Source organism: Pseudorca crassidens, chromosome 20 (genome assembly GCF_039906515.1).
Source record: "Pseudorca crassidens isolate mPseCra1 chromosome 20, mPseCra1.hap1, whole genome shotgun sequence".
Lineage (NCBI taxonomy): Eukaryota > Metazoa > Chordata > Mammalia > Artiodactyla > Delphinidae > Pseudorca > Pseudorca crassidens.
In genome coordinates this window covers 44,066,607-44,093,789 of record NC_090315.1, presented here as the reverse complement: position 1 = coordinate 44,093,789, position 27,183 = coordinate 44,066,607, and the positions used below count along the sequence as shown (strand labels likewise).

The 27,183-nt window shown below is 49.2% G+C and overlaps 2 protein-coding genes across 2 annotated transcripts in view; one reads left to right on the top strand and one right to left on the bottom strand.

Moving 5' to 3' along the window:
- Window positions 1-133: 133 nt before the first annotated feature.
- On the bottom strand, window positions 134-18,139 carry TSNAXIP1 (translin associated factor X interacting protein 1). Its single transcript, XM_067721273.1, is given in 15 exon segments — window positions 134-374; window positions 585-691; window positions 786-912; window positions 1,121-1,230; window positions 1,331-1,477; window positions 1,631-1,756; window positions 1,991-2,118; window positions 2,195-2,284; window positions 2,287-2,350; window positions 2,422-2,531; window positions 2,534-2,590; window positions 2,999-3,134; window positions 3,471-3,661; window positions 13,625-13,727; window positions 17,823-18,139. Coding segments are annotated over 15 exon segments (1,854 nt in total). The 5' UTR covers window positions 17,940-18,139.
- A 332-nt stretch (window positions 18,140-18,471) lies between these two features.
- The window catches only part of RANBP10 (RAN binding protein 10), a 66,464-nt gene continuing 57,752 nt past the window's right edge, over window positions 18,472-27,183 (top strand). Inside the window, exons 1-2 of the mRNA XM_067720803.1 lie at window positions 18,472-18,715; window positions 19,499-19,610. Coding sequence (XP_067576904.1) covers window positions 18,481-18,715; window positions 19,499-19,610 — 347 coding nt within the window. The 5' untranslated portion in view covers window positions 18,472-18,480. The remainder of the gene's footprint in view (window positions 18,716-19,498; window positions 19,611-27,183) is intronic.

Below are 27,183 nucleotides of genomic sequence, written 5' to 3'. Positions count from 1 at the left end.
CCAAGCAGCGACCAACCACCCTTCCCTTGACTCCCCAGCATAACCTAGAGAATAGCACGGGTTCAGACAAACAATTTTATAACAACAGTCAGAGGTTAGCAGCACGGGAGCACTCAGGCTGCCCACAGTGGCCTCAGCTTGCAGGTTCCTACTCTCAGGGCCCCATACGCCTAACATCACTCATCTGAAGCTGTTCCAGTGCAGCCTGGAGCCTTATCACAATGCCTTCTTCCTTTTCCTTGCCCTCTTCTGGCAGTTCTGTCATGGGGAGCTGGAAGGCCTGGCTCAAATAGCTGTTTAGGGTCTGCTTGTCCAGGCTGGGATCAGTGTTCATCAAGGCCTCACGTACCTTGGGTAGGGTCACCTCATCGTGGCTGCCCCCACAAAGAAAGAGAGAGATAGACCTTGACTGTCCTCTCTGTACCTCAGACCCCAAGATGCCCTCTCCCAGGCTTGAGCAGTATGTAGTGCCCAGCAGCAAGCTCGGTGCATAGGGAGACCTGGGGCTTGAGGTGCTACTCTGTGGCCCAGCCTGTAGGACTTGCCTATGACTAAGTGAGCCTGAGGTCCCCAGGGTCACTCACAGTTCCAGGTCCAGCTCCTGCTTTAACTCCTGTAAGTATTCATCCTTTTCATCCATGTACTGTTCCCACAGCTTTTGTACAAAGGGCACGCTCTGGCCCTCCTTGTCCTGGGAAGGGGCCACAAGGCAGGGTGAGAGTACACGGGCTAGGGTCCAGCAGAGGCTAGGGCAGGACTGGGCAAGTTCCTGGGCCCCAACCCACCTCCATAAATAATACGCAGTAGTTGAGCAAGTCTGCATTGCTGCTGCTGGGATGCCAGCCCCCTGCCTCCATCAGCTCCTGAATTCTCTCGTCCTTCTTGAAGGGGAAGGTACTCTTGAGGGCAGTGCTGTAGGGAGACACGAGGGCTGACAGGCCTGGCTGATGCCTGCCTACCCATCTCCCCGCACCCCTCTGCCAGCCCCACTGGTGCTCAAAAGGGCAGAATGCACTGAGTCTGGCCTTTTTCCACCAGGCTCCCCTTCCCCCTGCACAGCTAGGAGCTTGGCCAGAGGTCATGCTGGGCTGAAGTTCGGGGTGGCCAACTGGTCTCGCACATTAACTGCTCCATGGTTAGTAGCCCCTCGTTCTGGCTGTCAGCACTGGTCATCTCCTTCAGCAGCTGTGCTATTGTCTCCTTCTGCTTGATGTACACACTCTCTTTCCTCTAGGGGGGAAGCGTTGACCACCTTGCTGTTTCCTAGAGGGGTGGGGATAGAGCTGGCCTATGCCGGAGACAAAGGGTGGAGGGCCAGGCCCAAGCTTACCTTTCCCATCAAGATTGCATAGAACTGACTCATGACCTCATTGGAGTGGAAGAGCTTGGTATATTAAAAAATGGTGTAAGCCCAGGCCATGGCATCACCAGGCCCAAAGCGACGCTCCAGGAAATTGAAGAAGAAATCTGGGAACTTCTGCAGGGTAGGGGGAAGACTGCTTGGTCCGCCTGCCCCACGTCTGTTGGCCCTCCTCCCTGTTCCCTAGCACCTTGAGGGACACCCCCACCCCCCCATGCACCAGAGGACTCAGGCAGCCACACCAGGCCAAAATGGCTAGAGAGATCTGACCTGCTCCTCAGTGATACGTTCCTTCCAGGCATCCTTGAGGAGGTTTACCACATCCTTCTTGGTTGGCTTCTTGTTCTGCATGACACCATCAAACCGAAGGAAAGGGGGGATGGATTCCCCATAACCCTGTATGGAACCATGTCAGCTTATCTCTGGGCCCCTCTGTAGCCCCACCAGCAAGCAGGGCAGAGCCCCAGATAGTTCCCCCAGAACCTCAAGTCTTCTCAGCAGCAAGAAGACTTGCTGGCCATTCTGACTCTGGCCCCAAGCCTCCTGAGCCCAGGGACTTCTCAGCAGCAAGAAGACTTCTGGCCATTCTGACTCTGGTCCCAAGCCTCTTGAGCCCAGGGACTCCCCTACCAGACCAGGGAAGAAGTCTTTCTCCTGGAGCAGCCCCTCGCCAATCTCCAGGAGCACATCCACCAGCTGGTCGCTGTTCTTGCCCTCGGCCAGCATTTGCCAGCGATCTCGTCCTCCAGCCACCACATCTGCAGGTGGGGAGAGGGAGCTGGAGTCCAAACCACGCACTTGAGCAGTCCCTAGGGCTCCCATGGCCAGCATTACCTTCACACTTGGACCAGTCTGGCCGCGGTATGGCCGTGCGCTGGATCTCCTGCAGCTCGGAGTAAAACTGGTCCTGCTCCTTCAGCTCGTGTGCAACTGCAACAGCATCTTGTGCTCCTTGCAGAACTCTTCATAGTCGTCTCTCAGGCTGTCCAGCTGTGAGCAGGGTGATTGGTCCTTGCTACTCACCTGCATGGCCCTTCGCTACCCTGCCTGCCCACCAGCACCTGCTCCTGCAGATCCTTGAGGGTCTTCTCCTGCATTTCAAAGTCCCTTCTGGGCACCACGTCTCCAAAGTTGGCCTTCATGGTGTTGAGTTCCATCTGCCTGCGGGTCAGTCTTGCCGGGCCATCTTCAGAGCCACTGTTAACTTCACAGGGTCCTCCTCCCAGACACCTGCCAGGGGGCCCGCCAGCTCATGTCACCCTGCCTCTGGTGCCTGTAGCCCAGGGCAGGGTTGAGTGTCCCTTGGGGCATGTCCCAGGTCTTCCTGCTCTCCCAGCTTGGGAACCCCCGAGTCTTTCCACAGTGCTACCAGCATAGGGCTTTGAGCTTAAATAGAGAAGCCCAGGATGTGGAGTACCCTTAGGGAGTCTAGGCTGCTTCAGCTGCCAGTGATTGTTTCCTTCGTAAACAAGTCTATGATTCTCAGGCCAGCTCAGAAGATCCACAGACCCAGGTGGCAGCAGGAACATCTCCCATCGTGAATGAGCAGATAATAGGAGAGTTGAATGAATAGGAGTGGTGAGAGCCAGACTCCTCTCCAGCGCCTCTTCAGGGGAGAGAAACCCACCTTGGGCTTACCTGGGGACTGGGCTAGTGACATGTCTTCCCGCTGGTACCGTAGCTCATTCAGGTCTGCAATAAGGATCTTACGGGCATCTTGCTCGCTGAGGTAGCGCAGATACCCCTCAGCCAAGTTCTTCCTCAGTTTGGTCACCTGTTGGGAAAAGAACAAGAAAGGTAGAAGGAGGAGGAGACTGGTCATTCCTGAGAATCCAGCAAAGTGCCGAAGCTTCCTCCTGTGGAGAAAATCTGGCAGCCAAGGAGCGGGACTCTGCTGGCATTTGGGGCCATACCAAGCCAGTGCTGAGCTGAGGAGGAGGGCAGCATGTGGAGAGAGGGGTATGGGGGGAGGTGGTGGCTCTGTGTATCATTCCAGGCAGAAGGGTGGAGAGAGCTAGGGGGTCACCCCAGGGCTGAAGGCCTGAAGGTCACCCCTGGGGTGGGAGTGGGAGGAATTGAGGGAGTTGGTCACCATATTACTCCCTTTCACCTCACTCTGCAATGAGATCTTCTCATTCTTATCAATGAGTTTTAGCAAATTCATCTTCTCTTTCTTCAGCATGGAGATTTCATCTCTCTCCTTAGCCCTCATGGCCAGGATCCTCTCGTTGCAGTCCTCATTCACAGTGACAAGCTTCGCCTTCAGGGGCTCCAGAGCCCGAATCTTCTCCCTCTGGTCGGCTAAGCAGGGACAGGTGGGAGAGTCCCTTTGGGGCCATGGAGGACAAACAACCAGGAGACACTGATCCTGAGGTCGCAGTGAGTGGCTATGTCCCTTGCAAACTCGAGGAGTCTATACATGCCTGTTCAAAGCATAGCTCCTGCTTAAGTCCTTGCACTTGCTTTTAAACCAGGGGCAGAGTCCCGATGAGGACCAGGGTCTCACCTATGCCCTTTACCCATACGGCCTTTAGTCCTGCAGCTGCACCATGCCCAGCACCTCCTGAGCCTGGTGAGGGAAGCCCCCTCACTTCCCAGGGGTACACCCTCCCTTCTGGGCTTCACTGTCAATAGAAAAGATGCTCTATTTCCCACAGATACTGCCCCACCATGCTTCCCAAGAATGGGAGGTAGTCAGTTGCCCTGGGGTGCCCTATCACATGACAGTGTAAGCAAAAAGGCTAAGGGGGGCTTGGTGACCTCAAAGCCCAGTTTGTAGCTGCCCCAGCCCTGCTGCAGAACCCAGAAGGTCAGACTAGGATCCTCTCTGCCTCTTCCAGGCTGGGGCCAGGCAGGGAGGCTGCAGTCTTACCCAGAATCACCTCATATGCATTCTTGATGGAGGATAGCAATGGCTTGTATGTTTTGAAGTCCTCTATGAAAAATTCAAAGATTTCTCTGTAAGGCTGGCAAGAAAAGGGAAACTGTCACCTCCTGGCCTATAGCTGCCACTCTCAGTGGGACCTAAGTTTTTCTTTGCTTGGATTAGAAGTGTTGTAGCATGAAGCTGCCAGGCAACTCACATTCAAATAAATGCCACAGGCACCACTGGGGTCTCTCACAGTCAGGGAGCTGAGGGGCGGCTCCATCCCTCTCAGCTGCTCTCTGGTGACCTCTCCTGGTGCTGTCTCTGAGACCTGGCAGACGACCTGGGTCAGGACCTCCCCCTCTCTACCTGAGCCCCCTCTGGCTCTCCAGGCAGCCAGCCTCCTCCATGCACTGTGCTTCAGCTGGCCTCTTACCAGCACCCCTCCCCATCTTACAGCTCTGTGGGGGCAGGAGAAGGTCTAAGGCTCTAGCTTCCAAGTAGAGGTATGGTTTCCTGTCCCACTCGGACACACAGGAAGCTTTCGGAGGCAACACTGTGTATTGGAATGAGCACAGGCTCCCGAACCAGCCCTGAGTTTGAATCCTAGCTCCACTACTGCATAGCCGGATGCCTTCTCTGAGCTTCTGCTTCTTTGTTGGCGAGGTTCCTTTAGCTTGTGAGACCATATCTAAGGCCCCACTCAGAGCCTGGCACACAGACAGTGCTCAGCAAATGCTTCTGTCAGTGACTAAGTCAGAAGTGAGGGATTCCCAGTCATCATTTCCATCTGAGCAGGGATTGGGTGATTCCTTCCCTAATATGCATCAGAATCTAGGTTACATCTAGATTTCTCTCTGTATCTGGCTAAGTTCCTCAAGCTTGGGGCTGTTGTTACTGGGCTGGTAGACATTGTATGACCCCTGCTTGCCCAACTGCCAGGATTTAGGCTCCATTCACTGATACCCAGTGACCCAAGGTCGGTGCTGGGGATCACAGAAGCGACTGGAGTCAGCATTCAGGCCACCTGACTCAGGTAAAGAAACCCAACCCTCAGGAGAGTTTTGGTTCCATGCTGGTAGACTTGCCTGCTCACTGGCTTTGTTAGAGAACAAGTTTCTCTTACCAGGAAGGGGAACCCAAGAGAGCTGGGAAAGGCTGGTCTCACCTGAATGTCTGAAGTGCCTAGTCCTGGTGAGTAAGGTTTCTTCCCAGCCCTGCCCCTGCCCTCCCCCCAGTTATTCTGTGGCTCTGACCTGCAGCCTTAGCTCCTGGGCAGAATCTGTGCCCAGGTCCAGCAGGAGGAGCTCCTTGCGTAGGTAGTTCTCTAGTTGCTCTAGGTACCTTGGCTTGGTAGTGCCCAGGGGCTGCTGCTGCCAGCTACTGCAGGGAGTGGTGGACTGAGATGTGATGGACACCCCACCAGGCCCTTGTGCCCTGGGTCTGGGGCAGCAACACCCCTGCACTGTTTCTGGGCCCAGTCCGTCCACCATCAGGCTAACCCTGGTTTACCCTACTCGCTTCCGGTAGTCATCTGAACAGGGCTTTCGATTATGCAGAATGGTCTGGTCACTGATGTATGTGGGCCTTGGGGACAGGTGGCCACCGATGGAGAACAGACAGGACTATAAGAAGGGACAGGTGGGGTTACCATGACAATATTGCTCCCCTTCCTGATGTTCCTCTCCAGGCTCCTCCTCCACTCCTGGGTTCCCCCCTCAACATCTCTTAATATGGTTCATAATTAAGACTGTGGTCCTTAGAGTTAGAGAGGGATTAGATTAAACCCTAGGGCCCCCTCATTGGTTATGTGACCACAGACTGAGCCTCAGTCTTTGCATCTGTAAAATGGGAATGGTTGTGCTCCCCATTGCATTGTATTGTTGTGAGAATGCAACGAGAAAGAATAGAGAGTGGTTTACACAGACTCAGGCACCTTCTAGGAGCTCAGTAAAGGTGAGTTCTCTTCTGTAGGTTTGTCAGTGAGTATTGAATACCTATGCTATGAAAACAGATATGAGTACTTACTGGGACCATCTCTTGCCCCCACAGCACAGTCCAGCTAAAGAGAGACAGGGGAGGGCAGGCACAGCCTCAAGCCTGGACTCTCAGGCAGGACTGCAGAGATGCAGCAGGGTGACCTGTGGACCCCGGGAGGAGACTAGGCTCTACCCCCTGGGGGAGGGGGAGGGGAGAGGTGGTAGGGCCCTGAAGTAGTGGGATCTCATTTTGAACCTTGAGCAGGGGTACGGGGTAGTAGTATTTATGAGCTTGTTTTTTCAACTTTTTATGAAATACTCAAAACATGAGAGAAAAAAATGACTCTCTTACCCAGCGAAGCCTACTTCTAGGGTTCATCCATTCAGTCATTCATTTGTTCATCAAACATTTCTGGGTCCATAGCACATGCCAGCCGCTGCTGGGTTCTGGGACATGAAGGAAGCTGGGGGTATGATGGAAGTGGGATGACAAATGAACTGATAAGCAGGTAGTAACTGAAGCTGATGCAGGTCACAGGAGTGTTGGGGCCCTGACTGGAGGGTGCCAGGGGAGGCTGGTCCTCTTAGAGGAGGAAATGATGATGTCAGTGATTTCAGTAAAGCTTGAGTGACTTCATGGGAGGAGCTGAGGTCACTCTGGAAGAGAGTGATGTGTCAGGGGAGGTGGGGCGGGGTGCACAAAGACTGCCTGGGTAGCGCCAATACCTCAGGGAAACAGCAGGAGTTTTGAAGGGCTATGAACAGGGGCCAATGCCCAAGGAGGGCAGGCTGGCTGAGGCTGAGGTCTGGGCTGGCCAGTGCAGAGGGGACAGAGATGAAGCAGCAGCTTCATGCCTAAGGGCAGTCCTCAAAGCCTTACTTGTGACTATGAAAAAGTCAGAAAACTGCTAAGTGTCTAAAAACAGAAGATTCTTATACAGGCATGAAATGTTTACAAAGAGGCTTAACATGCACTATATCTCTAAGGGTTAAGTAAAGCCTGAAATTAGAGAATAAGCACAACCAGGTAAGATGAAAAACCAGAAAAGATGGAGGAAATAATCCAAAAGGTTATCAGTAATTATTCTCCAGTGATAGGCCCACGGGTGCTTATGTGTCTGTAATCGTGTATTTTTCAAATTTTTCTACAATGCACATAAGTTACTTTGAAGTTTAAAAGAACATTGAATTATTGAATTCAGTATTAAAGCCTCCTCTGTGGAAGGCCCTGAGCCCAGCTTCCAGGTACTTCTGAGATGGAGAGAGACTAGGCCTACCACCCATGTCCCACACATCCAGGTTCTAGGAGTCCTTCCAGGCTAATGGTAACTGGATTCTGACCCTCTTAATGTGGAAAATGCCACTGTTTCCTTGGGCTCTTCTTTGCATTCTGTTAGTTCTACCTATTTTTTCTCAATCTTGCAGTCATTCATCCTTTCCCTAAATATTTTGGAAAGTACATAGTAAGCCTTGTTGCTAGGTCCCAGGGAGGACTCCAGCCTCTTGCAAGGGTCTAGGTTGACCCTATCTCTGTACTTCCAGAACTGATGGCATCATACTTCACACTCTTCATAGTCTTTTTTTTTTTTCTAATTGAAGTATAGTTGATTTACAATGTTGTGTTAACACTCTTCATAGTCTTAAGTAACACTCAGCAAATATTGTGGATGCAAGGCATAATAAAAATGAAAACACTACTTATTGGGTGTATATGTTCACACATGCTTTTCCTGGGTCCAGAATGCTCCAGCTTGACTATTCAACCTTAGCATCTCAGGGGTTCTCCTTGATACTCTTCCCAATCCCAGCGCCCACACTTCCCCATCATCACACCCCCATCTTCTCTCAGAAACACAGACTTTGTCTGTCTTGTTTACCACTGTATCCACAGTGCCTGGCACACAGTGGGAATCAACAAATATTTGTTGAATAGATAAAAACATAGGGGGGGAAAGAGAGATGATGAAACAGAATTGTAAAGAGTTTAAAGCCCTCCTATCAAAATAAGCTACCTCAAGCAGAGAAAGGTAAAAGACAAATACTAACAGTAATACAGTTGATAATGACAGGTGAGTAGATTTATACATAATTGGAAATAAAGAAGGACAATCTTTTAATGTATACAAAAAACTAATCGTAGGCCACAGATAAGGTGTTAACACATTTTTAAATGAGAAACTGTATACCTTGCATTTCCTGATATAATACAATGAAATAAGAACTGATAATATAAACATACCTCTAAAACACTTAACCATTTACAGAAATTTAAAAATAAATTAATATTTTTCCCGACCCATTTATTACTTAAAGTAAAAATATAACATGTTATAGAAATGTTAAAATTACATGTTCAAAATGTTTGGGATATGATCAGAAAAGCACTCACAAGTTTTTAATTGCTTAAAATCCTTTCACTATCTAAAAATAAATGGTTGGGGCTTCCTTGGTGGCGCAGTGGTTAAGAATCCGCCTGCCAATGCAGGGGACACGGGTTCGAGCCCTGGTCCAGGAAGATCCCAATGCCGCGGAGCAACTAAGCCCGTGTGCCACAACTACTGAGTCTGCGCTCTAGAGCCCGTGAGACACAACTACTGAAGCCCGCACACCTAGAGCCTGTGCTCCGCAACAAGAGAAGCCACCGCAATAAGAAGCCTGCGCACCACAACGAGGAGTAGCCCCCACTCGCCACAACTAGAGAAAGCCTGCATGCAGCAATGAAGACCCAACGCAGCCAATCAATCAAGCAATCAATCGTTCTGATGAACCTAGGGGCAGGACAGGAATAAAGACGCAGACATAGAGAATGGACTTGAGGACACGGGGAGGGGGGAAGGGTAAGCTGGGACGAAGTGAGAGAGTAGTATTAACGTATGTACACTACCAAATATAAAATAGCTAGCTAGTGGGAAGCAGCTGCATGGCACAGGGAAATCAGCTCAGTGCTTTGTGACCACCTAGAGGGGTGGGATAGGGAGGATGGGAGGGACGTGCAAGAGGGAGGGGATATGGGGATATTTGTATACATATAGCTGATTCACTTTGTTATACAGCAGAAACTAACACAACATTGTAAAGCAATTACACTACAATAAAGATGTAAAAAAATAAAATAAAATCCTTTCACTATTAGGAAAGAAAGCCTCAAGCCTGTGGTTGCCTGAAAAGGAAAAAAATATCATAATAAAAATTTTAAACATAGGAAATAAAAGTAGAAATAGATAAACTGGAAACATGAGAAGCCAAACTTAAAAATCAAGACAGAAAAAGTTTTTTTGAAAGACTATTAAAATTGATGTGATTTTTATAAAAGGACAAAGTAACCCTGGAAGACACCTGGGAAGTTGTCAAAGAAGCACCTAACCTGGTCAGTTAATGATAAGTTTTTCACATTTTCAAGAGGCCAGGCCAACAAGCACATGAAAAGATGCTCAATATCGTTAATTATTAGAGAAATGCAAACCAAAACTACAATGAGGTATCACCTCACACCAGTCAGAATGGCCATGATTAAAAAGTCTACAAATAATAAATGCTGGAGAGGGTGTGGAGAAAAAGGAACCCTCCTACACTGCGGTAGGAATGTAAATTGGTGCAGCCACTATGGAGAACAGTATGGAGGTTTTTTTAAAAAACTAAAAATAGATTTACCATATGATCCTGCTCCTGGGCATATTTCCAGAGAAAATTGTAATTCGAAAAGATACATGCACCCCAATGTTCATAGCAGCACTATTTACAATAGCTAAGACATGGAAGCAACCTGAGTGTTGATCAACAGATGAATGGCTAAAGAAGATGTGGTACATATATACAATGGAATACTACTCTCAGTCATAAAAGAGAATGCAATAATGCCGTTTGCAGCAACACGGATGGACCTAGAGACTATCATATTAATGAAGTAAGTCAGAGAAAGACAAATATATAATATCACTTATATGTGGAATCCAAAAAAATGATACAGGGCTTCCCTGGTGGGGCAGTGGTTAAGAATCCGCCTGCCAAAGCAGGGGACACGGGTTCGAGCCTTGGTCTGGGAAGATCCCACATGCCGCGGAGCAACTAAGCCCGTGCGCCACAACTGCTGAGCCTGCATGCCACAACTACTGAAGCCCATGCACCCTAGAGCCCGTGCTCTGCAACAACAGAAGCCACCGCGATGAGAAGCCCACGCACCACAAGGACGAGTAGCCCCCGCTCACTGCAACTAGAGAAAGCCCGCACAGCAACGAAGACCCAACGCAGCCAAAAATAAATAAATTTATAAAAATAAAATAAAATAAAAATTTAAAATGATACAAATTAACTTATTTACAAAACATAAATAGGCTCACAGGTACAGAAAACAAACTTACGGTTACCAAATGGGATAGAGGGGTGGGTGTGGGGGAGATAAATTAGGAGTTTAGGATTAACATATACACACTACTATATATAAAACTGCTAAACAACAGGGACCTACTGTATAGCACAGGGAACTATATTCAATATCTTGTAATAACCTATAATGGAAAAGAACCTGAAAAAGAATATCTATATTATATATGTAAAGCTGAATTACTTTTCTGTACACTTAAAACTAAGACAACATTGTAAATTAACCAGACTTCAGTTAAAAACAAACAAACAACCGAAAAACAAGAACAAAAACAAAGGGAGACTAGCCTTGAAAATTTCCTGAGCAGACAAAACCAGTTTAGTCGTAGAAATAAAGCTTAATTTAGCTTATTTTGGGAGACTTAAAAAATAAAAAAGGCCCATCTTCGTGCTCTGTCTGCCGTTTCTGTAAAGAGAAAAAAGTCACCCTACTTTGATTGCTGGGCATATGCTGCTTTCTTGTCCTGGTTGTTAACAGCTGGTAAGGCCTCCACAAGCGGGTGGTTGGGAGGCGGCGTTCCCGGGAGCTCCGTGCTCTCTGCTTCCCCCTGCAGGTGAAAACGGGAAGGGCGGCCCCGGGGGTCGGGGGCGGCAGGAGGCAACAGCGTCCTCTGGTGGTTGAGAACGGTGTTACTGCCGCCGCGCAGAAGAAAGGGAGTGAAAGAGCCTGGCCCCAGGTCCACTGAGTAGGTGGCAGCTGAGGGGGACGGGGAGCAGGCGCCCCAAGTAATCGGATCTTTCGGGACTGTGGCTGTGCTTGGTCTCCGCTTAGAGTCTACATACCCCTTTCCCTCCCTGATGTCAGGGTCCCCATGTTTGAAGTACCCAGCCTCACAAAGTGTACAGCTCATGTGTCCCCAGATCCTCCAGACAAGACATACTCGCACAAAGAAAACCACCACAGCCCACAGTTCTGCACTGTGAGCTGGAGTTATAAATTTGCTCAGATGTGTTTTTTCACCTGTAAGATTTGGACAATGGCTCTTTGCTTGTTAAATAGTAATAACAATCTTATGATCATATCAACAAAAGCCCCCAAATCTTAATAACACAGTATTTTTTTTTAATTTCAGGGAAGAATATACTTCCTTTTTTTTTTTTTTTTTTTTTTGCCACGCCACGTGGCATGCAGGAATGTGGATCTTAGCTCCCAGACCGGGGATGGAACCTGTGCCCCCTATAGTGGAAGTGTGCAGTCCTAACCACTGTACTGCCAGGGAATTCCCCAGCATTCATTTTTATTTTTTTTTTAATTTTTATTTATTTATTTTAGGTAAGAAGTGGATTTATTTAGAGAGAAACACACTACACAGACAGAGTGTGGGCCATCTCAGAAGGTGAGAAAGGTACCAGGGTATGGGCTTGTTAATTTTCATAGGGGTGGGTAATTTCATAGGCTAATGAGTGGGAGGAGTATTCCAGCTATTTTAGGAAGGGCCGAGGATTTCCGGGAATTGGGCCACCACCCACTTTTTGATCCTTATGGTCCGTCTTGGAACTGTCACGGCACCTGTGGATGTCATTTAGCTTGCTGATGTGAGCATATACTGAGGCTCAAGGTCTAGTGGAATTCGACTTGTCCACCATCTTGGACCCATTGGGTTCTAATCAATTTATGTCATGTCCTCGGGCTATGTCATTCTTTCAAAGGTTGTGTGCCCTGCCCCCTTCCCTCCTATTTCATTCCCCTCTCAGAGATTTTACTCCCATATTCTTATGGGAAGCAGAGGGCGATAGTCTGTCTTCTGTAACTGCTTCCAGGCTGAGTAGGGGCATCAACCCTGTCTGTCAGGGAGTAAAAATCTCTGGATGCCTGATCTAGGGGCCCCAGGGGCAGGGCAGCTCCTTGTTTTAAGTCGGTATGGGCTGGAATCCTCACATAGCCAGCATCTTAATGTGGAACTATTGTAATTGTTTCCGTAGCCTTTCTATGAATCTCCTTGATGACGAAGCACTTTTTTTTTAACAGCATCAGAGTACAAAAATATAGTTTTAGATGCTATCCCTTCCAAGGTAGTCTCCCAACCAGGTGTTAGTTCCCCGGAAGTCGCAAAGAGATGGCACAGAAGACGTCACCAACGGTGTTGATGATGAACAGGAGTTGGTCTAGCTATAAGCTTATCACTGTCCCTTCGTGGTCACCAGCTGAAACTGTGCACGTCAAATACAGACTTGAACCCACGTGGCCGGGACTCAAACCCGGTCAAAACCCTGATTGGGACTCGAACCCTTGTGGCTGGGGCTCAGACCCAGCCAACACCCACAGTCTTCCAACTGAGATCACACACCTGGTTTCAGGGCTTAATGAAGCTCAGGTTCTTGACGTCTCATTGCAGAAAGAATTCAGTGAGAGACAAAGTGATAGGTAAGAAGTGGATTTATTTAGAGAGAAACACACTCCACAGAGTGTGGGCCACCTCAGAAGGTGAGAAAGGCCCCCAGCATTCATTTTTATATAAAAACTTTAAAGAACATGAATGGAGGGAGAACCTGTCATGAGGCTGGTAAAGAGTCTCTACCTCCAGTGCAGAGCCAACAGCACAATGGAGAAACATCCTTTACTACTGTCTTCACATACATACAGCAATTATGGTGCACATATACCAGCCACTCAAGTACCACATCAGGCACTGTGGCTGTAAAGACAAAAAGATATAGTCATAGCTCTGAAGGACCTTGACAGATCTGGTGGGACCATCCCAGCACCCAGAAGAATGCCTGGCTCATGGCAGGCTGGATGAAGAAATGAGGTCCACTCCAGAATGCTGCGTTGCAGGGGAAGGTTATCTGTGGGCAGGAGCTGAGTCTCTCTCTGCTCGGGGAGGTCTGGGAAGCCTGTTCCGGTGAGGTGCAGCAAGTGTGCACGTTCCCCCATCCCAGAGCCTGCTGGACCTGGCCTCTGAGCCACACTCCCCTAACTGGGGAGAAGCCGCTTGGTGGGGCATAGTTCGGGTGGGTGGTGCTTTTGGGTTGCAGAGAGGGAGGCAGAAAGGATCTGGGGATCAAAATTTAGGGTTCCAACAGGACATGGCCACTAACCAGCAGCGTCTTCCGTTTCTGAGAAAGCTTGCGTTTCTGAGTATTCTTGGCTTCTGTGAGGAAGGAATCATCTACGATCGCTCCTAAAGGTCGCAAGTGTGCTCTGCACAGAGAAGGAGAAGGAAGTGGTGGGTGACAGAGCCTTGAGTGGGAAGTACACTTCCACTCTTCCCAGAGCCACAAGACATGGCTTCCTTTCCCCTCAGAGCCAGGCTCTGGGTCTTCCCAGTGCTGCCTCCAGATTCCCAGAGGTGCTGCCAGCAAGCTCCTGGCTCGGGGCCCAAACCATTTTCCCACATTCCCAGAAACCTTCTCATCACTAGAGTCTCAACAACTCCTGCAGTGGCAGGACACCCTCACCATGAACCCAGAGAACCCTGCAGGCCTATACTTCCCTTCAGTGTTTAGCTGTGGCTGTGATGACAGTTCCGTGCATGTGACAGCCACATTCTGGGGGTGTGATACCAAAAGCAGGTGCTATAGGACAAGAAGTACAGGGTCTGGTGTCCAAGAGCCAGGGTGGGAGTCTTGAGCCTCTACTTACTGGCTGATAGGGCCCAGAGGCTGACATCTGTGTTTCCAATAGGGACCCCCTTGGGCAAGTCATTTAACTTCTTTCAGCCCAGTTTCCTCACAAGGAGGTGGAGACATTTCTTGCATTTTCTATCTCACAATGTTGTGAAGTTTAAGTAAGAGTAAAAGAGATATGCAAAAATAACCTGTAGGGACTTCCTCGGTGGCGCAGTGGTTAAGAATCCACCTGCCAATGCAGGGGACACGGGTTCAAGCCCTGGTACAGGAAGATCCCACATGCCGCAGAGCTACTAAGCCCGTGAGCCAGAACTACTGAGCCTGCGCTCTAGAGCCCGCGAGCCACAACTACTGAAGCCCACACACCTAGAGCCCGTGCTTTGAAACAAGAGAAGCCACGGCAATGAGAAGCCCGCGCACCTCAATGAAGAGTAGCCCCCGCTTGCCACAACTAGAAAAAGCCAGCAAGCAGCAACGAAGACCCAATGTAGCCTAAAAATTAATTAATTTAAAAAAAATAAACTGTAAACAGCAAGGAGCTGCAGAGATATTAACTGTGACAGCAGGATGTGGGAAAAGTGGATCATAAAGAACCACTTTTAACTCCTAGGCCTCTTGGGGAGAGCCATCATTGCTCAAGCTAGGAAGGCATTTGGGGGTCTAGAGGAAGGGCTGCCTGTGGGCAGTCAGACTTAGGTGGAACAAAAGGAAGAAGTGATCCCAGTAATCCATGGTGGCGGCAGGTGGGAGTGATTTATGCCACCAGATAGACTTGTGTCTTCATTCCCCTTGCTAGCTGGTGGCCTTGGGTATGCTGTTTAACCTCTTGAAGCTCAGTGTCCTTGTTCATAAAACTGAGACAAGGATTACCCAAACTCCAGGGAAGTTGAGAGCAGTGACGTGATCCCAGTTGGGAAACCCTGTCCTGCAGGGTTCTTCAGTCCTACTTCATGGAGCAGTGACACACCAAACTCCAGTTCTCTATTGTCTCTAAACTGAACAAATGTGAGCAAACCATGTCGAATACGCAGCCGGTGTGGAAAAGGAAAGGCTTTTGCTCAGATGTTTATGGGTTTGAGACAGGATGCAGCAGATCAACCCACCTGCTCACTGGGTTAAATCATACCTTCCTGTCAAGACCAGTCAATTTTCTAAACTCTGTTCTTGCTCCTACTGGAACTACCACATGGGGCAAGGTGAGCAAGAAAACTATGGGGAACTCTACAAATCCTGAGAAGTTGCCAGATGGAAAATCTCTGTAGGTAACATGTTAGTTTTTTTTTTTTGTTGTTGTTGTTGTTGTTTTTCAGAAAGAACTCAGTGAGAGACAAAGTGATATGTAAGAGGTGGATTTATTTGGAGAGAAACACACTCCACAGACAGAGTGTGGGCCATCTCAAAGGCGAGGGCGGCCGGTAACATGTTAGTTTTGAATGCCAAGGGAGACAGTAGTCAAAAACAGATTCGCAAATATTAATTTTAAAAACATCTGGGGCTTCACTGGTGGTGCAGTGGTTAAGAATCCACCTGCCAAAGCAGGGACACAGGTTTGAGCCCTGGTCCAGGAAGATCCCACATGCCGTGGAGCAACTAAGCCTGTGCGCCACAACTACTGAGCCTGCGCTCTAGAGCCCGCAAGCCACAACTACTGAGCCCGCATGCTGCAACTACTGAAGATCACGAGCCACAACTACTGAGCCCGCATGCTGCAACTACTGAAGCCCGCGTGCCTAGAGCCCGTGCTCCACAACAAGAGAAGCCACTGCAATGAGAAGCCTGTGCACCGCAATGAAGAGTAGCCCCCGCTCGTCGCAACTAGAGAAAGCCCGCACGCAGCAACGAAGACCCAACGCAGCCAAAAATAAATAAATAAAATAAGTAAATTTTAAAACACCTGGTAGAGTCTATACACTTATCCAAAAAGCTTAGGATGCTTCTTTAGTATTATATTAAATATTTTACACCAATTCTCAGAGAGGAATGGGAAATAGATTATCTATATTTCTACTTCAAAGGTGGAGAAAACTCAGTTATTTAACTACTGGCAAGCAGTGGGTTTGACAGGGGGTAAATCCTGGTATTGAGTGAAGTCAAGCTACTGAGTTCCATCCACAAATCTACTGTGCCAGGGATGTGAGGCTGAAAGGAGAAAGCCAATGGGGAGGGGAAACCTGCCGCAGGAAAATGCACAATTCAAAGGTCCTTTTATTTATTTTTTGGGGTACACTGTGTGGCTTGCGGGATCTTAGTTCCCCGAGCAGGGATTGAACCCAGGCCCTCGGCAGTAAGAGTGCAGTGTCCTAACGACTGGACCACCAGGGAATTCCCTCAAAGTCCCTTTTAGAGGGTCCTGCTGACATTCGTGTAGTGCTAAGGTCTGGCCCATGCTTCATCATCCTGGCCCTGCTCTAAGGGGAGCTGGAGGAGGACACCCACACTATTCCTCTAAGGGAAGCAGTGAGCTTGGCCCAATATACTATACACCACTAAACACTGGTGAATGAAGAATATGGGCAGGAATGATGTTTTGTACTGTCACCAAATTCAGCATCAGCAATTACATTGTGCTTCCTTCTTAAAATACATGGGGATTCTCTTTCTGAGTCCGTTTCATATCCCTTTCAAACATGATTGCAGTTTCCTAAATCATTCGTGTGTTGGGTAACAACACTCTTTCTCAAGCTTGCTGTCTGGTTTTTGTGATTCATTTCGTGACTTTTCTCGGCTTTGTCTGTCAAGGCGGCATTTAATTTCTTGACTTTTCTAGGCTTTCTCTGTCAAGGCAGCTGACCATGGGGGATTAGAGTTTAGGTGAGATCAGGTTTTTTGCATTAGGAATGAGTAGAAGCGAGAAAGTACATTCATTAAACACTTACTGAATGCCTATTATGTGCAAGAGCTGTCATGAGAGCTTCATATATGCTGCCTAAATTTTCCCAACAGTTTAAGGTGGGCTGTGTCATTCCCATGTTTGAGATATGGAAACAGAGGCCCAGAAATTAAGAGCCTTCTCTTAGCTCTCAGAGCTAGAAAGGTATTTAGCCAAAATTTTTGTTTTAATATGTATACTTTGTGGCTTTCCTGGCTAACGGAGCTTGTTATCATATTTGCAGTGTCCAGATGCTGCACCCCTGAAGACAGGCAGGAGCTACCTTGAGGCCATGGGATGTTCTTGGACTGCTTAGAGATGCTTCTTTGTCATAAGCCAGTGGGTGAAGAGGTTGTTTATCCTTGTGGCTAATATCTCAGGTATGGGTCTCACATGGCTGGGTTCAAATACTAGCTCCATCACTTATAAACATGTGTAAGACACATGATCTCTTCAGGATTCTATTTCTTTATTTGTAAAATAGTGATATTACTACCTCATAGAGTTGTTGTGAGGGTTAAATATGGTGTATAGAGCACTTGGCACATAATACACGCTCAATAAGAAAAAGCTGGCTATTACTAATGATAAAGTGCGCCTGCCCTTTTACTAGAATATAACGACCTTCCTGGGCTGACAAGTCATCTGAGATTCTGTTTCTGCACCACTGATCCTGTGGGGCTGGAGCCCCAAACCAAAGGACAGAGGCAGGAAGTGCAGAGGTCCGAATCAGGTACCATTTCTCTTTCTGGAAGTACTCAAGGCCTCCTCTCCGCCCTCAGTTAGGCCAGTGCCTACCTCAACGTGGTCGCGAAGCTGGGGCACTGCGGCTTCGGGGAGTCCATGACCCTAGGGCAGCCGGGCAGCCAGCACCAGTGGCCAGGGAAGCTGTGGTAGTTTACAGCCCGTAGCCATGGCGACCAGGTCCCAGCAGCCCAGCGGAGGGGACGGGGTCAGGATTGTGCCACGCCTCCGAGCCCCGCACCCGCGGGCTGGGAGGAAGGCCAAGTAGCAAAGGTGGACTCGAACCGGGAATAGGGTCTCCTCAGAGTCAGTCACTATAGCGGATATGATCCTAGCGACCAGAACTGAGGCAGGGAGATAAACAGAGGCCATGGGGGAGGGAGGTGAACTGAGAGGCCGGAGCCGCGTTGCCAGCGGGAATTGTAGTTTTCGGTGTCCCAGTGTCTCAGCTGAGCAGGCTTATGGCTGAGCGGGTTTGTACTACATCTCCCAGAGATCCTTACGAGCCCAAGCTGGTCCGCCCCTGGAGAGCTCTGCATTGTGGGAAATGGAGTCCAAAATGTGGCGAGGCATAGTGGTGTCGAAGGAGAGGTGCCAGACTGGGACTCGGTTTCCCTGCGGCCCAGGTTGGCTCGCTGGCCATTGGCTGAAAGAGGCGGATCTGGTCCCGCTTTTCCCCGCCCCCAGTGACACAATAGCAGCTCCCTCCAAGATGGCGGCGGCGACGGCGGAGCTGGGAGCTGGGAACCTGCAGGTTGGAGACTCCTCCGGCGGGGGCACTGGATGCGGGCTGCCGTCCCCAGGGGATCAGGAACTGAGCCGGCGCCTGCAGCGCCTGTATCCCGCGGTCAACCAGCACGAGACGCCGCTGCCGCGTTCCTGGAGCCCCAAGGACAAGTACAACTACATCGGCCTCTCCCAGGGCAACCTTCGCGTCCACTACAAAGGTATTGGCCTGTTTGGTCGCAGGGGGAGAAGGCCAGAGCGTCTGCGGGGTGGGTGTGCTGCCCAGCCCGTGCTCCATCACGTCCCTTACCCAGCTCGAGTGCTCCGGCTTGGGCCTTAGTTCCTGCGGGGTGTCTAGGGTGGTGGGGCTGACCAGGCCAAGGATTGACTGCCTAGTCTGCTCTGCCCTGAGACATCTGATGTCAGGAGAACCGCAGCAGGTGTCCAAACCCAGTGCTGGGCTGGACATTCTTCTCAGGGCCTTCCTGCTTGTTTTGGGGTACCTCCGAGTCGAGCTAGGCCCTTCACCACTGCTTAGTTTCATAAGTGTCTGAAGAAAGGGGTGGTCACATCCCCTCCATTAGCCAGAGGCCCATGAGCTTGCTCACCTGCCAGACATCCCAGACAAGGCCTAGGGTTCTGCGCTAAAGTTGTGGGGGCGTCTTCCAGGGCTGCCTCTTCCTCCCCTAGTCTTCCAAGTGGGCTGCCTGTATCTTGGAGAGTCTGCCAGCAGCACTAGGGAATCTCTCACATATGCACCCACATTGCATGTACCCTCCTGTGGTTTGAATGGCAGTGTCTCAGGCAGAGCTGCTATTCTCAGGAGGAGGTGAGCCAAAGGTGGGAGGTTTATGTGTTTGCTCAGTTGTTTTCTAATTATTCCTTGGACTATGCAAGGGCTTCCTCTGGCCATGGAGGGGTGAAGTTGCCATGGAGCAGAGAAGAATGAGGCTTCCATTTGCATTTCCTTCTGCTGAAATTTCTTCCTTGCCCTCTTCTATTAGGTCATGGCAAAAATCACAAAGATGCAGCCTCAGTGCGTGCCACCCACCCCATACCTGCTGCCTGTGGCATTTATTACTTTGAGGTGAAGATTGTCAGCAAAGGAAGAGATGGGTAAGCCCCTCCTGACCACATTCTTTCCCCCAACACTGAACTGTTCCCTGTGGTCAGAGTTTGAGGTCTCCTGGTTGACACCTGTGACTGGTGTGAGCTGCTGAGCTGCATTGGTCTGGGCTGCAAAGGGTTGAATAGCGGATACCTCTGTTACCTGGCTGTGGGCATGGCCTGGTCTAAGCAGCAGCTTTTGATGACAAATAGGTACATTTTATAGAGGAGGGGCTTCTCTTTAGTGATAGTGTAATGAGATACATCTACAGGTCAGGGAAACAAATAACAAGTTTACATTAACAAATCAGCGTCCAGAATGGAGTTCCCCCACTGTTGGGTGGTGTTTGTGACTTCCCTCCTTTCACACTCTTGCTGTATTCAAGGTTCCTTTTTATCGCATTTAGTCATGGTAGAGGCCCTTGTAGACTTCAAAGGGATAGTAGAGTCTTTGCAGCATTCATCAAAGCTGTGGCAGCCACTGGTCTGTCATCTTAGGGTAAACAGCATGCACATGGTCAGAATCAGATGAGCTTGCTACTCATAAACTTGTTTTTCAGTCCAGGGACTTGAACACCAGTTGGATCAGCTTTAGGAAGGTCCTCATTAAAGTCAGCATTAGGGAGGCTCCCTATTTTAGGGTGATCCAAGCAGATACAGGAAATCAGAGGGGAGATTTTTTCATTTTTCTTCCTTTTCTTCTCCTAGTCTCCCTTTTTTTCTGGCTGTTGTCACAAAGCAGGTGTTTAAGTTATGAAATAACATAATTTTAGCTGCTTTGGAAAGGTTTTCCTCATCAGACCTTAGGTCTGGTGTGGGTAGTTTGTGAACCCCACCAGCGACCTTCCTTCCAACCCTGATGTGTGTTCTTGAGCATTCAGAATACTTCCTCTCTCCTAGGGACTGTTCCTCTTGTGGTACATGCAAAATGCCTGGCCAAGGGGCTCTGCTGGGGGCAATACTGCTGGAATTGGAGCTTTGCCTGCTTCTTCAGTGAAGTTGTAACATCTGTGCCGGGCAGGGCTCTGTGGTTGTGGGTAGGTCATGGGGCTTTGATCTCCTTGTCTGTACTCTGGGGAGCTAGGCCAGCATCTAAGCTACCTGTAATCCCAGAATTCTATGATTCTGAAATTCTGATTGTGGCAAGCTATTGCATCTTTTACTTTTATCCCCATATAGAGCATTTACCGGTAGGAAGTTTATATTATTGGAGGGCTTTAAATCTTCTATTTTCCCTTTCCACCATCTGATAAAAGCGCATGTATTTAATGTGTTTGAACTAGTGTGAATGAGAACAGCCTCTTAAAACAAAACAAACACTGCAAAAATAGTTACAGTATAGACTGAAATGTTGGTGCTGCAGTCTCATATTGCCAAAGAAATGGAGGGGCATTTCCTAAACTTGTAGGGAAGAAAATGGATTACTTTCTCCAGAGTCCTTAATCGTAGATAACAGCGAGCTAATAAAAAACAAGAACAGTTTTTGAGAAGGTCTCTACATTTCAGTTTAAATGTGGAGACCTGGGTTCCTTCACCTGGCTTTTAACATTTCAGTTACAAGTGGATCTTGCTGGAAAAGGCCCTGTATCTTGTTAGATTGCTTTACTATAGGTATTGCCTGCAAATCCAAAGAAAGTTGAGCATCTTTTCCCAACTTTCCCAGCATTTTTACATGAGGTAAATATAGCTGTTAAGCTGACCTGGAAATCTCAGTTTTAGAAAGGTCCCAGGTCATGTATGCTTGTGTTGGCCTGCTTCAGTTGGCCACTGTCAGAGGAAAGGTGTGTGAATGTCACCTATGGCCTCTTTATGTAATCCCTGAAAGCCTTCCCATGTGGCTAAGATATAGCCAGATGGACCAGGTGTGGTTTTCAGGAGGCCAAGGGCAGTTCCAGGGCAGACAGTGATCAGCTTGTTTCCTGTTTCCCGTCAGTGTTGAAGGTGTTTGGTCCATGACCCAGGTGTTAACCGGTTATGTAGCTTTCCTGTATTATTTAGTTCCGTCCTCATGGCATCTCTGGAAAGTGGCTGGAGCAGATGATGATGTACCTGTTTTGTGGGTGAGCCCTGAGCCCCTGGGATGTTTGGTGACCTGCCCTGGCTGTGGGGCTTAGGGTGCAGTGGAGTAGCCTAACTTGTCAGATGCCCTCACCTGATCCCAGACACGTGTGTCCACGCTGCTGCTGCCTTTCCCTTTTGCATTCCTTCCCTGGGTAGAGTGAGGGAATGTCCAGTTGGATTCTTAGGGGATCACAGTGTTCTTAGGGGACAGAGCTGAAAGTTGCTTAGTGCTGAGTGGGCCCAGACTGACTTACGTGCTCTGCACTGGGCTTGACTGACTTACCATCCCATTGAATCTGTAAACTTGTTTTTCTGTAGACTTGAGTACAGGCTTCCTTTGTAAAAGGTGTTTATGAACCCAGTTGTCAGTGTCATTGTTTTCCCTAAAGGCCTTTGTTCTGACGATGTCTTTTGTAGCAGAACACACTAAGCTTGTCTAATTAGAAAGGTTTCATTTCAAGGGTTATACTGATTCATACCTTCTGTGTGCCAGGTGCATGCTAGGTACAGGGAGAACAACAGTAAAGCCTGCACAGGCCAGCCTTATCCTCAGAGAGCCTCTGGCCTATTCTGTAGCGAGTCCACTGAAAGGCTCTCTACAAGAGGAGGCAGAGCCTGGGTATGGTTTTGAGGGATGAGTAGGAGTTTCTCAGCAGGTGAGGCCTGTTGGGCCTAAAATGAGCCTGGTTGGTAACTGGCTTGACACCTGGGTGCTGGGCTTTCTGGGCACTCCTCAAATATAAGGGAGAGCTGGAGAAGGAGGGGTTATGTTTGAGCTAAGAGCAAGGCTTAGACTGATGGGCTTCAGCTGCATTTGCCGAGTCACCAGAGCTGGGAACCCCAGGAGCAGATCTGGTGGGGTGAGGAGACATCAGAGCCCTGCCACTGGTGCCAGGAGATAAGGGCATCTGGGTTGATCTTGTTAGGAAGCCAAGGAGGCCCTGAAACTGAGGGTCCCTGGGGAAATGACATGCTCAGGCAGAGTTCATGGACCTTTGGGTGTCTCCAGCTCTTAGTGATGACACATGGAGGGTGTGGCTGACTAGGCTGACAGATGCTCCAGTGTGACCCTCAAAATAGACTGTAACATCATCCCAGCAGCACTGGCGGTGGTGGCCTCCTGACATGTGATGAGTGGCTCTACCCAAGAACAGCAAGCCTGGGCTAGAGCACTGGATGGAGCTGCAGGGGTGGGATGCGGGCGCTCTCCTCTCCTCTGCATCTGGTGCTCAGGCCCAGGCCCTGTGGCCCTTTGGCCACAGCCAGCCTGCCTTTCCTTTCACTTGCAGCCAGCTTCCTTTGGCCAGGCAGTAATGTGCTCATCCATTAATTCTCCACATGACAGCGAGGCACCCATTGTTTTGTCCCAGGCCCAGACCTGGGCCCCAGGAGCACAGGCCTGAGGCCTATCTAGAGAGGAGGCAGATAGGCCTGTGCACATGACCTCACAGGCTGGTGTAGGAAAAGCCCATCCATGGTGTGTGCTGTACCCAAGGGTGGCCCAGAGGTTGGACTTCCTCCTGTACCTGAGAGTCTGGGGAAAGCTTCATATAAGAGGTGATGATGTTGAATCTGGAAGGGTAGGTTGGAGGGTTCCAGATGGACAAAGTGAGAAGCGACGCTCTAGACGAAAGGAACAGTGCATCAAAGACGTGGAAGACAGAGCATGAGTTAGGCAGGGGCCAGGTCAGAAATACCTTATGTGCTTTGTCCAGAGAGCTTGGGCTTATCCTGAGGGCAGTAGCGATATACGAGGACTTTGGATCTGCCTGCACTTTTGTTATTTATTTATTTATTTACTTGGCTGCTTGGGGTCTCAGTTGGGGCATGCGGGATTAGTTGTGGCGTGTGAGATCCAGTTCCCTGACCAGGGATCGAACCCAGGCCCCCTGCTTTGGGAGCACGGAGTCTCAACCACTGGACCACCAGGGAAGTCCCCTGCCTGCACTTTTGAGAATGGATAGGGGAGAAGAAACTCTGCTGGTTTGGTTCAGCCAGGCCCCTCTGGCTGAGATTCCTGTCCAGTGCAGGCCAGTGGCTTTATTTTTATTTTATTTTTAAGAATTATTTATTTATTTATTCATTCATTCATTGGCTGCATTGGGTCTTCGTTGCTGCGTGTGGACTTTCTCTAGTTGCGGTGAGCAGGGGCTACTCTTTGTTGTCTCTTGTTGCAGAGCACGGGCTCTAGGCGCGTGGGCTTCAGTAGTTGTGGCTCGCGAGCTCTAGAGCGCAGGCTCAGTAGTTGTGGCACACGGGCTTCGTTGCTCCGCGGCATGTGGGATCTTCCCGGACCAGGGCTCGAACCCGTGTCCTCTTCATTGGCAGGCGGATTCTTAGCCACTGTGCCACCATGGAAGCCCTGGGCCAATGACTTTAGGTCCTTGACTCTGGGCATGGCTTTCCTATAGCAGTTGTCTCTTCTCTCTCTTGGTTGGCCTTTCTCCTATATGGTGGGATGCATAGGCAGGATGTTGAAGACTGGTAGCCAGAGTGGCTTCTCGGAGGTGAAAGGCCTCTGTGTGTGGCTGGTATTCTTTGGTACTCTGGTTTTGTTAAGTCCCATTTGAAAGACAACATTGTCCATGATTTTTCATGGAGACTCAGAGATCCACTCACCCAGTTAAGATCTTACGTGCCATGTTTCTGGTTTGCAGAGCTACTTGAGCACAGGCCCTCCAGTCTAGAGACAGCTTGTGGCTGGCCTCTCACCCTGGGAACCCCACTCCAGTCTCTGTGCATTGTACAGTGCTGTTGAGAAATTTGGTGCTCATCTGTGGACCTGGAGAAGGCCTGTCCTGCCAGCTCTGAGAAGTAGGTACTGTCTTTGCCCAAGGCAGGTACAAACAGTGATCATGCCCTGTTCTCACCGACATCCCCCCAGTGCTCATGGCCTCAGCAGATGCTGAGCTTTGGGCTGCATCTCTCCCTAGTAACACATTGCACTGTTTCTGGAGATGTGGTGTATTGGGGCTCTGGAGCAGCTTGGAGTGTTGTATTGCTTACCTATATTGGGGGTTAAAGCCCAGGTCTAGTTGGGTGGGTGTACTGAGGTGCAGCTCTGGCCTAGAGTGAGAGGACTGGAGTCCACATAGCATCCTCTTTTCTGGTAAGATCTGTTCCTGCCCTGAGCACATCTGGGCTTCCCTGAGACCTCCCTGCCCACTGTATGTCACCACCCAGGCTCCAACTTCGAGGTGAGAGTGAGGAGTATGGCTTCTTTCTTCATAAATGGGGACTTCCTTGGTCAAGGATCAGCCTCTAGAGAAATTCCTAAAATTCACTTCACATCTACCCCTCCACCACCCCACCCCCATTATTTTTTGTTCTCGGGAATGTTTGGTCTTTTCTTTTCTTTTTGGGGGCCACACCGTGCAGCTTGCGGAATCTTAGTTCCCTGACCAGAGATCAAACCCGGGCCCCCTGCAGTGGAAGCGCAGAGTCCTAACCACCGGACCACCAGGGAATTCCCTGGTCTTTTCCCTAGTTGAGTCACCAGGTAAGGGAGATTCCCTGTTAGAGGGGGAGCAGGGAGCTCATCAGAGTGGAGCACAGGAGGCTGGTCTCAGCAGCTCTGCATGGCAGGCACTGTGTGCCATCCTATTCTGGGACCATTGGGAGGGAATCAAGGGCCCAGAGTGGGTGGTCAGAGGTTAGAAGGAAGGGACTGATCACTAGGAGAGGGGTGGATAACACCGTGTCAGAATGTGCAAGGATGTTCCTCTGCCTCCCTAGAAATTTTGTTTAAAATCCACATAAAATGTCTTTCTAGCTCTAGGATCCTTGGTGTTCTGTTGTAATTGAATTGTGAGGTTGTGACTCTTGCTAGAAATGAGACAAGGGGACTTGGTGCTGGAACAGGGCCCAGCCCCCTGCCATGAAGGGGCCAGTGAAAGATGCTCTGGACTGTGTAGGGAAGCGGGGGAGGGGTAAGTCTTAGCATTCCTTGTACACTCTCTTCCTCTCCTACCTCTTGGACCTTAGAGATGGCCTGGGATTCAGGGAAGTTTAGGTTATGGATGACAAGTGTCAAGGCTCAAATAACCCCATTGTCCACTCAGCTTGCATGGCAAATGTTACGGATTGATAGTGGCATTCGTTCTTGTCCAGACAGAGCCCCAGATGTTTTCCCACTGCACAATGCACCAGGCAGCTGCTATCTTTTGGTCAGAGTTGCATCATGAGACAAAACCTACTTACTGGTCCTCAGGGCAGAGACAATTTAAGATGAGAAGAGGTGGAGAGAGGAGAAGGGCAGTTGTGCCCAGATGGTCCAAGGGTTCCGCTTGTCTCTTCTAGAGGACATTGCCGAGGCAGAGCTGAACCAAGAGGAAAGAAGTAGAGGGGATGGTTTGCTGAGGAGAACTGGTTATAACCTGGTCTACAAAACCATGTGTCTGAAATTGGCATGGGCTATTTTATAGAATGCGCTCTTCTAATATCAACTGTTGTGCGAGGAGTTTATTGGTAGTTACATTTGCCTTGCCTTTTTTTTTTTTTAATAAATTTATTTTTTTATTTTTAGCTGTGTTGGGTCTTCGTTTCTGTGCGAGGGCTTTCTCTAGTTGCTGCGAGCGGGGGCCACTCTTCATTGCGGTGCGCGGGCCTCTCACTATCGTGGCCTCTCTTGTCGCAGAGCACAGGCTCCGGATGCGCAGGCTCAGCAGCCATGGCTCACGGGCCCAGCCGCTCCATGGCATGTGGGATCTTCCCAGACCAGGGCTCGAACCCGTGTCCCCTACAATGGCAGGCAGATTCTCAACCACTGCGCCACCAGGGAAGCCCAGCCTTGCCTTTTTTTTTTTTAACCAAAATGTATTTTTATTTTACCTATAATTTTCTTTTAAACTGTAAAGGAATACATTCGCTCTTGTAACACCTGACATGGTGTACATTTTAAAAATATCAATAGATAGCAGAAGGGACAGAGAGATGCAGGTTTAAACAAATCCAGGTTATTGCCATTATGTATGTTATATCATTTGAGACTAGTGCAGAAAACAGAAACGATTCCAGATATTTTAAGTAGGAAGGGGTTTATTACATGGAATTTGATGCTTTCAAAATCATTAGGACTTAGTTATGTAATGGTAGGTTACTTGAATAAGACCCCGTGCTGAGAATAATGAAAGATGCTAAGTTACAAACCAGCAAACTCAAGGCCAGTTTCTGGATGAACACCTGTAACTAGAGAACACCTGTAACTAATTAAGGGTAATATCTGAGTACCTAAGAGCATTTGCTGTGTCCACACTGAGCTCTGCTCCAGCTTTATAATTACACAGGGCCAGAGAGGTTAGGGTCCAAAGCTTACGGGATGTGGGGTCTGGTGGGAACCCTCTCACATTCAGGTGGGGTGCCAGTTGGTTATACCCTCTAGTTAAGGGCAGTGTCTTTGGTTTTGGAATGTGGTAAGCTCTGGAAATTTTCAAGGCTTGGTACCTGAGTTTCCCAGGAGATTCTTTAGGGAAGGAGCCAGAATGCAGGGTTGTGAATAACCTGCCTAGGGCCACCCATGGGG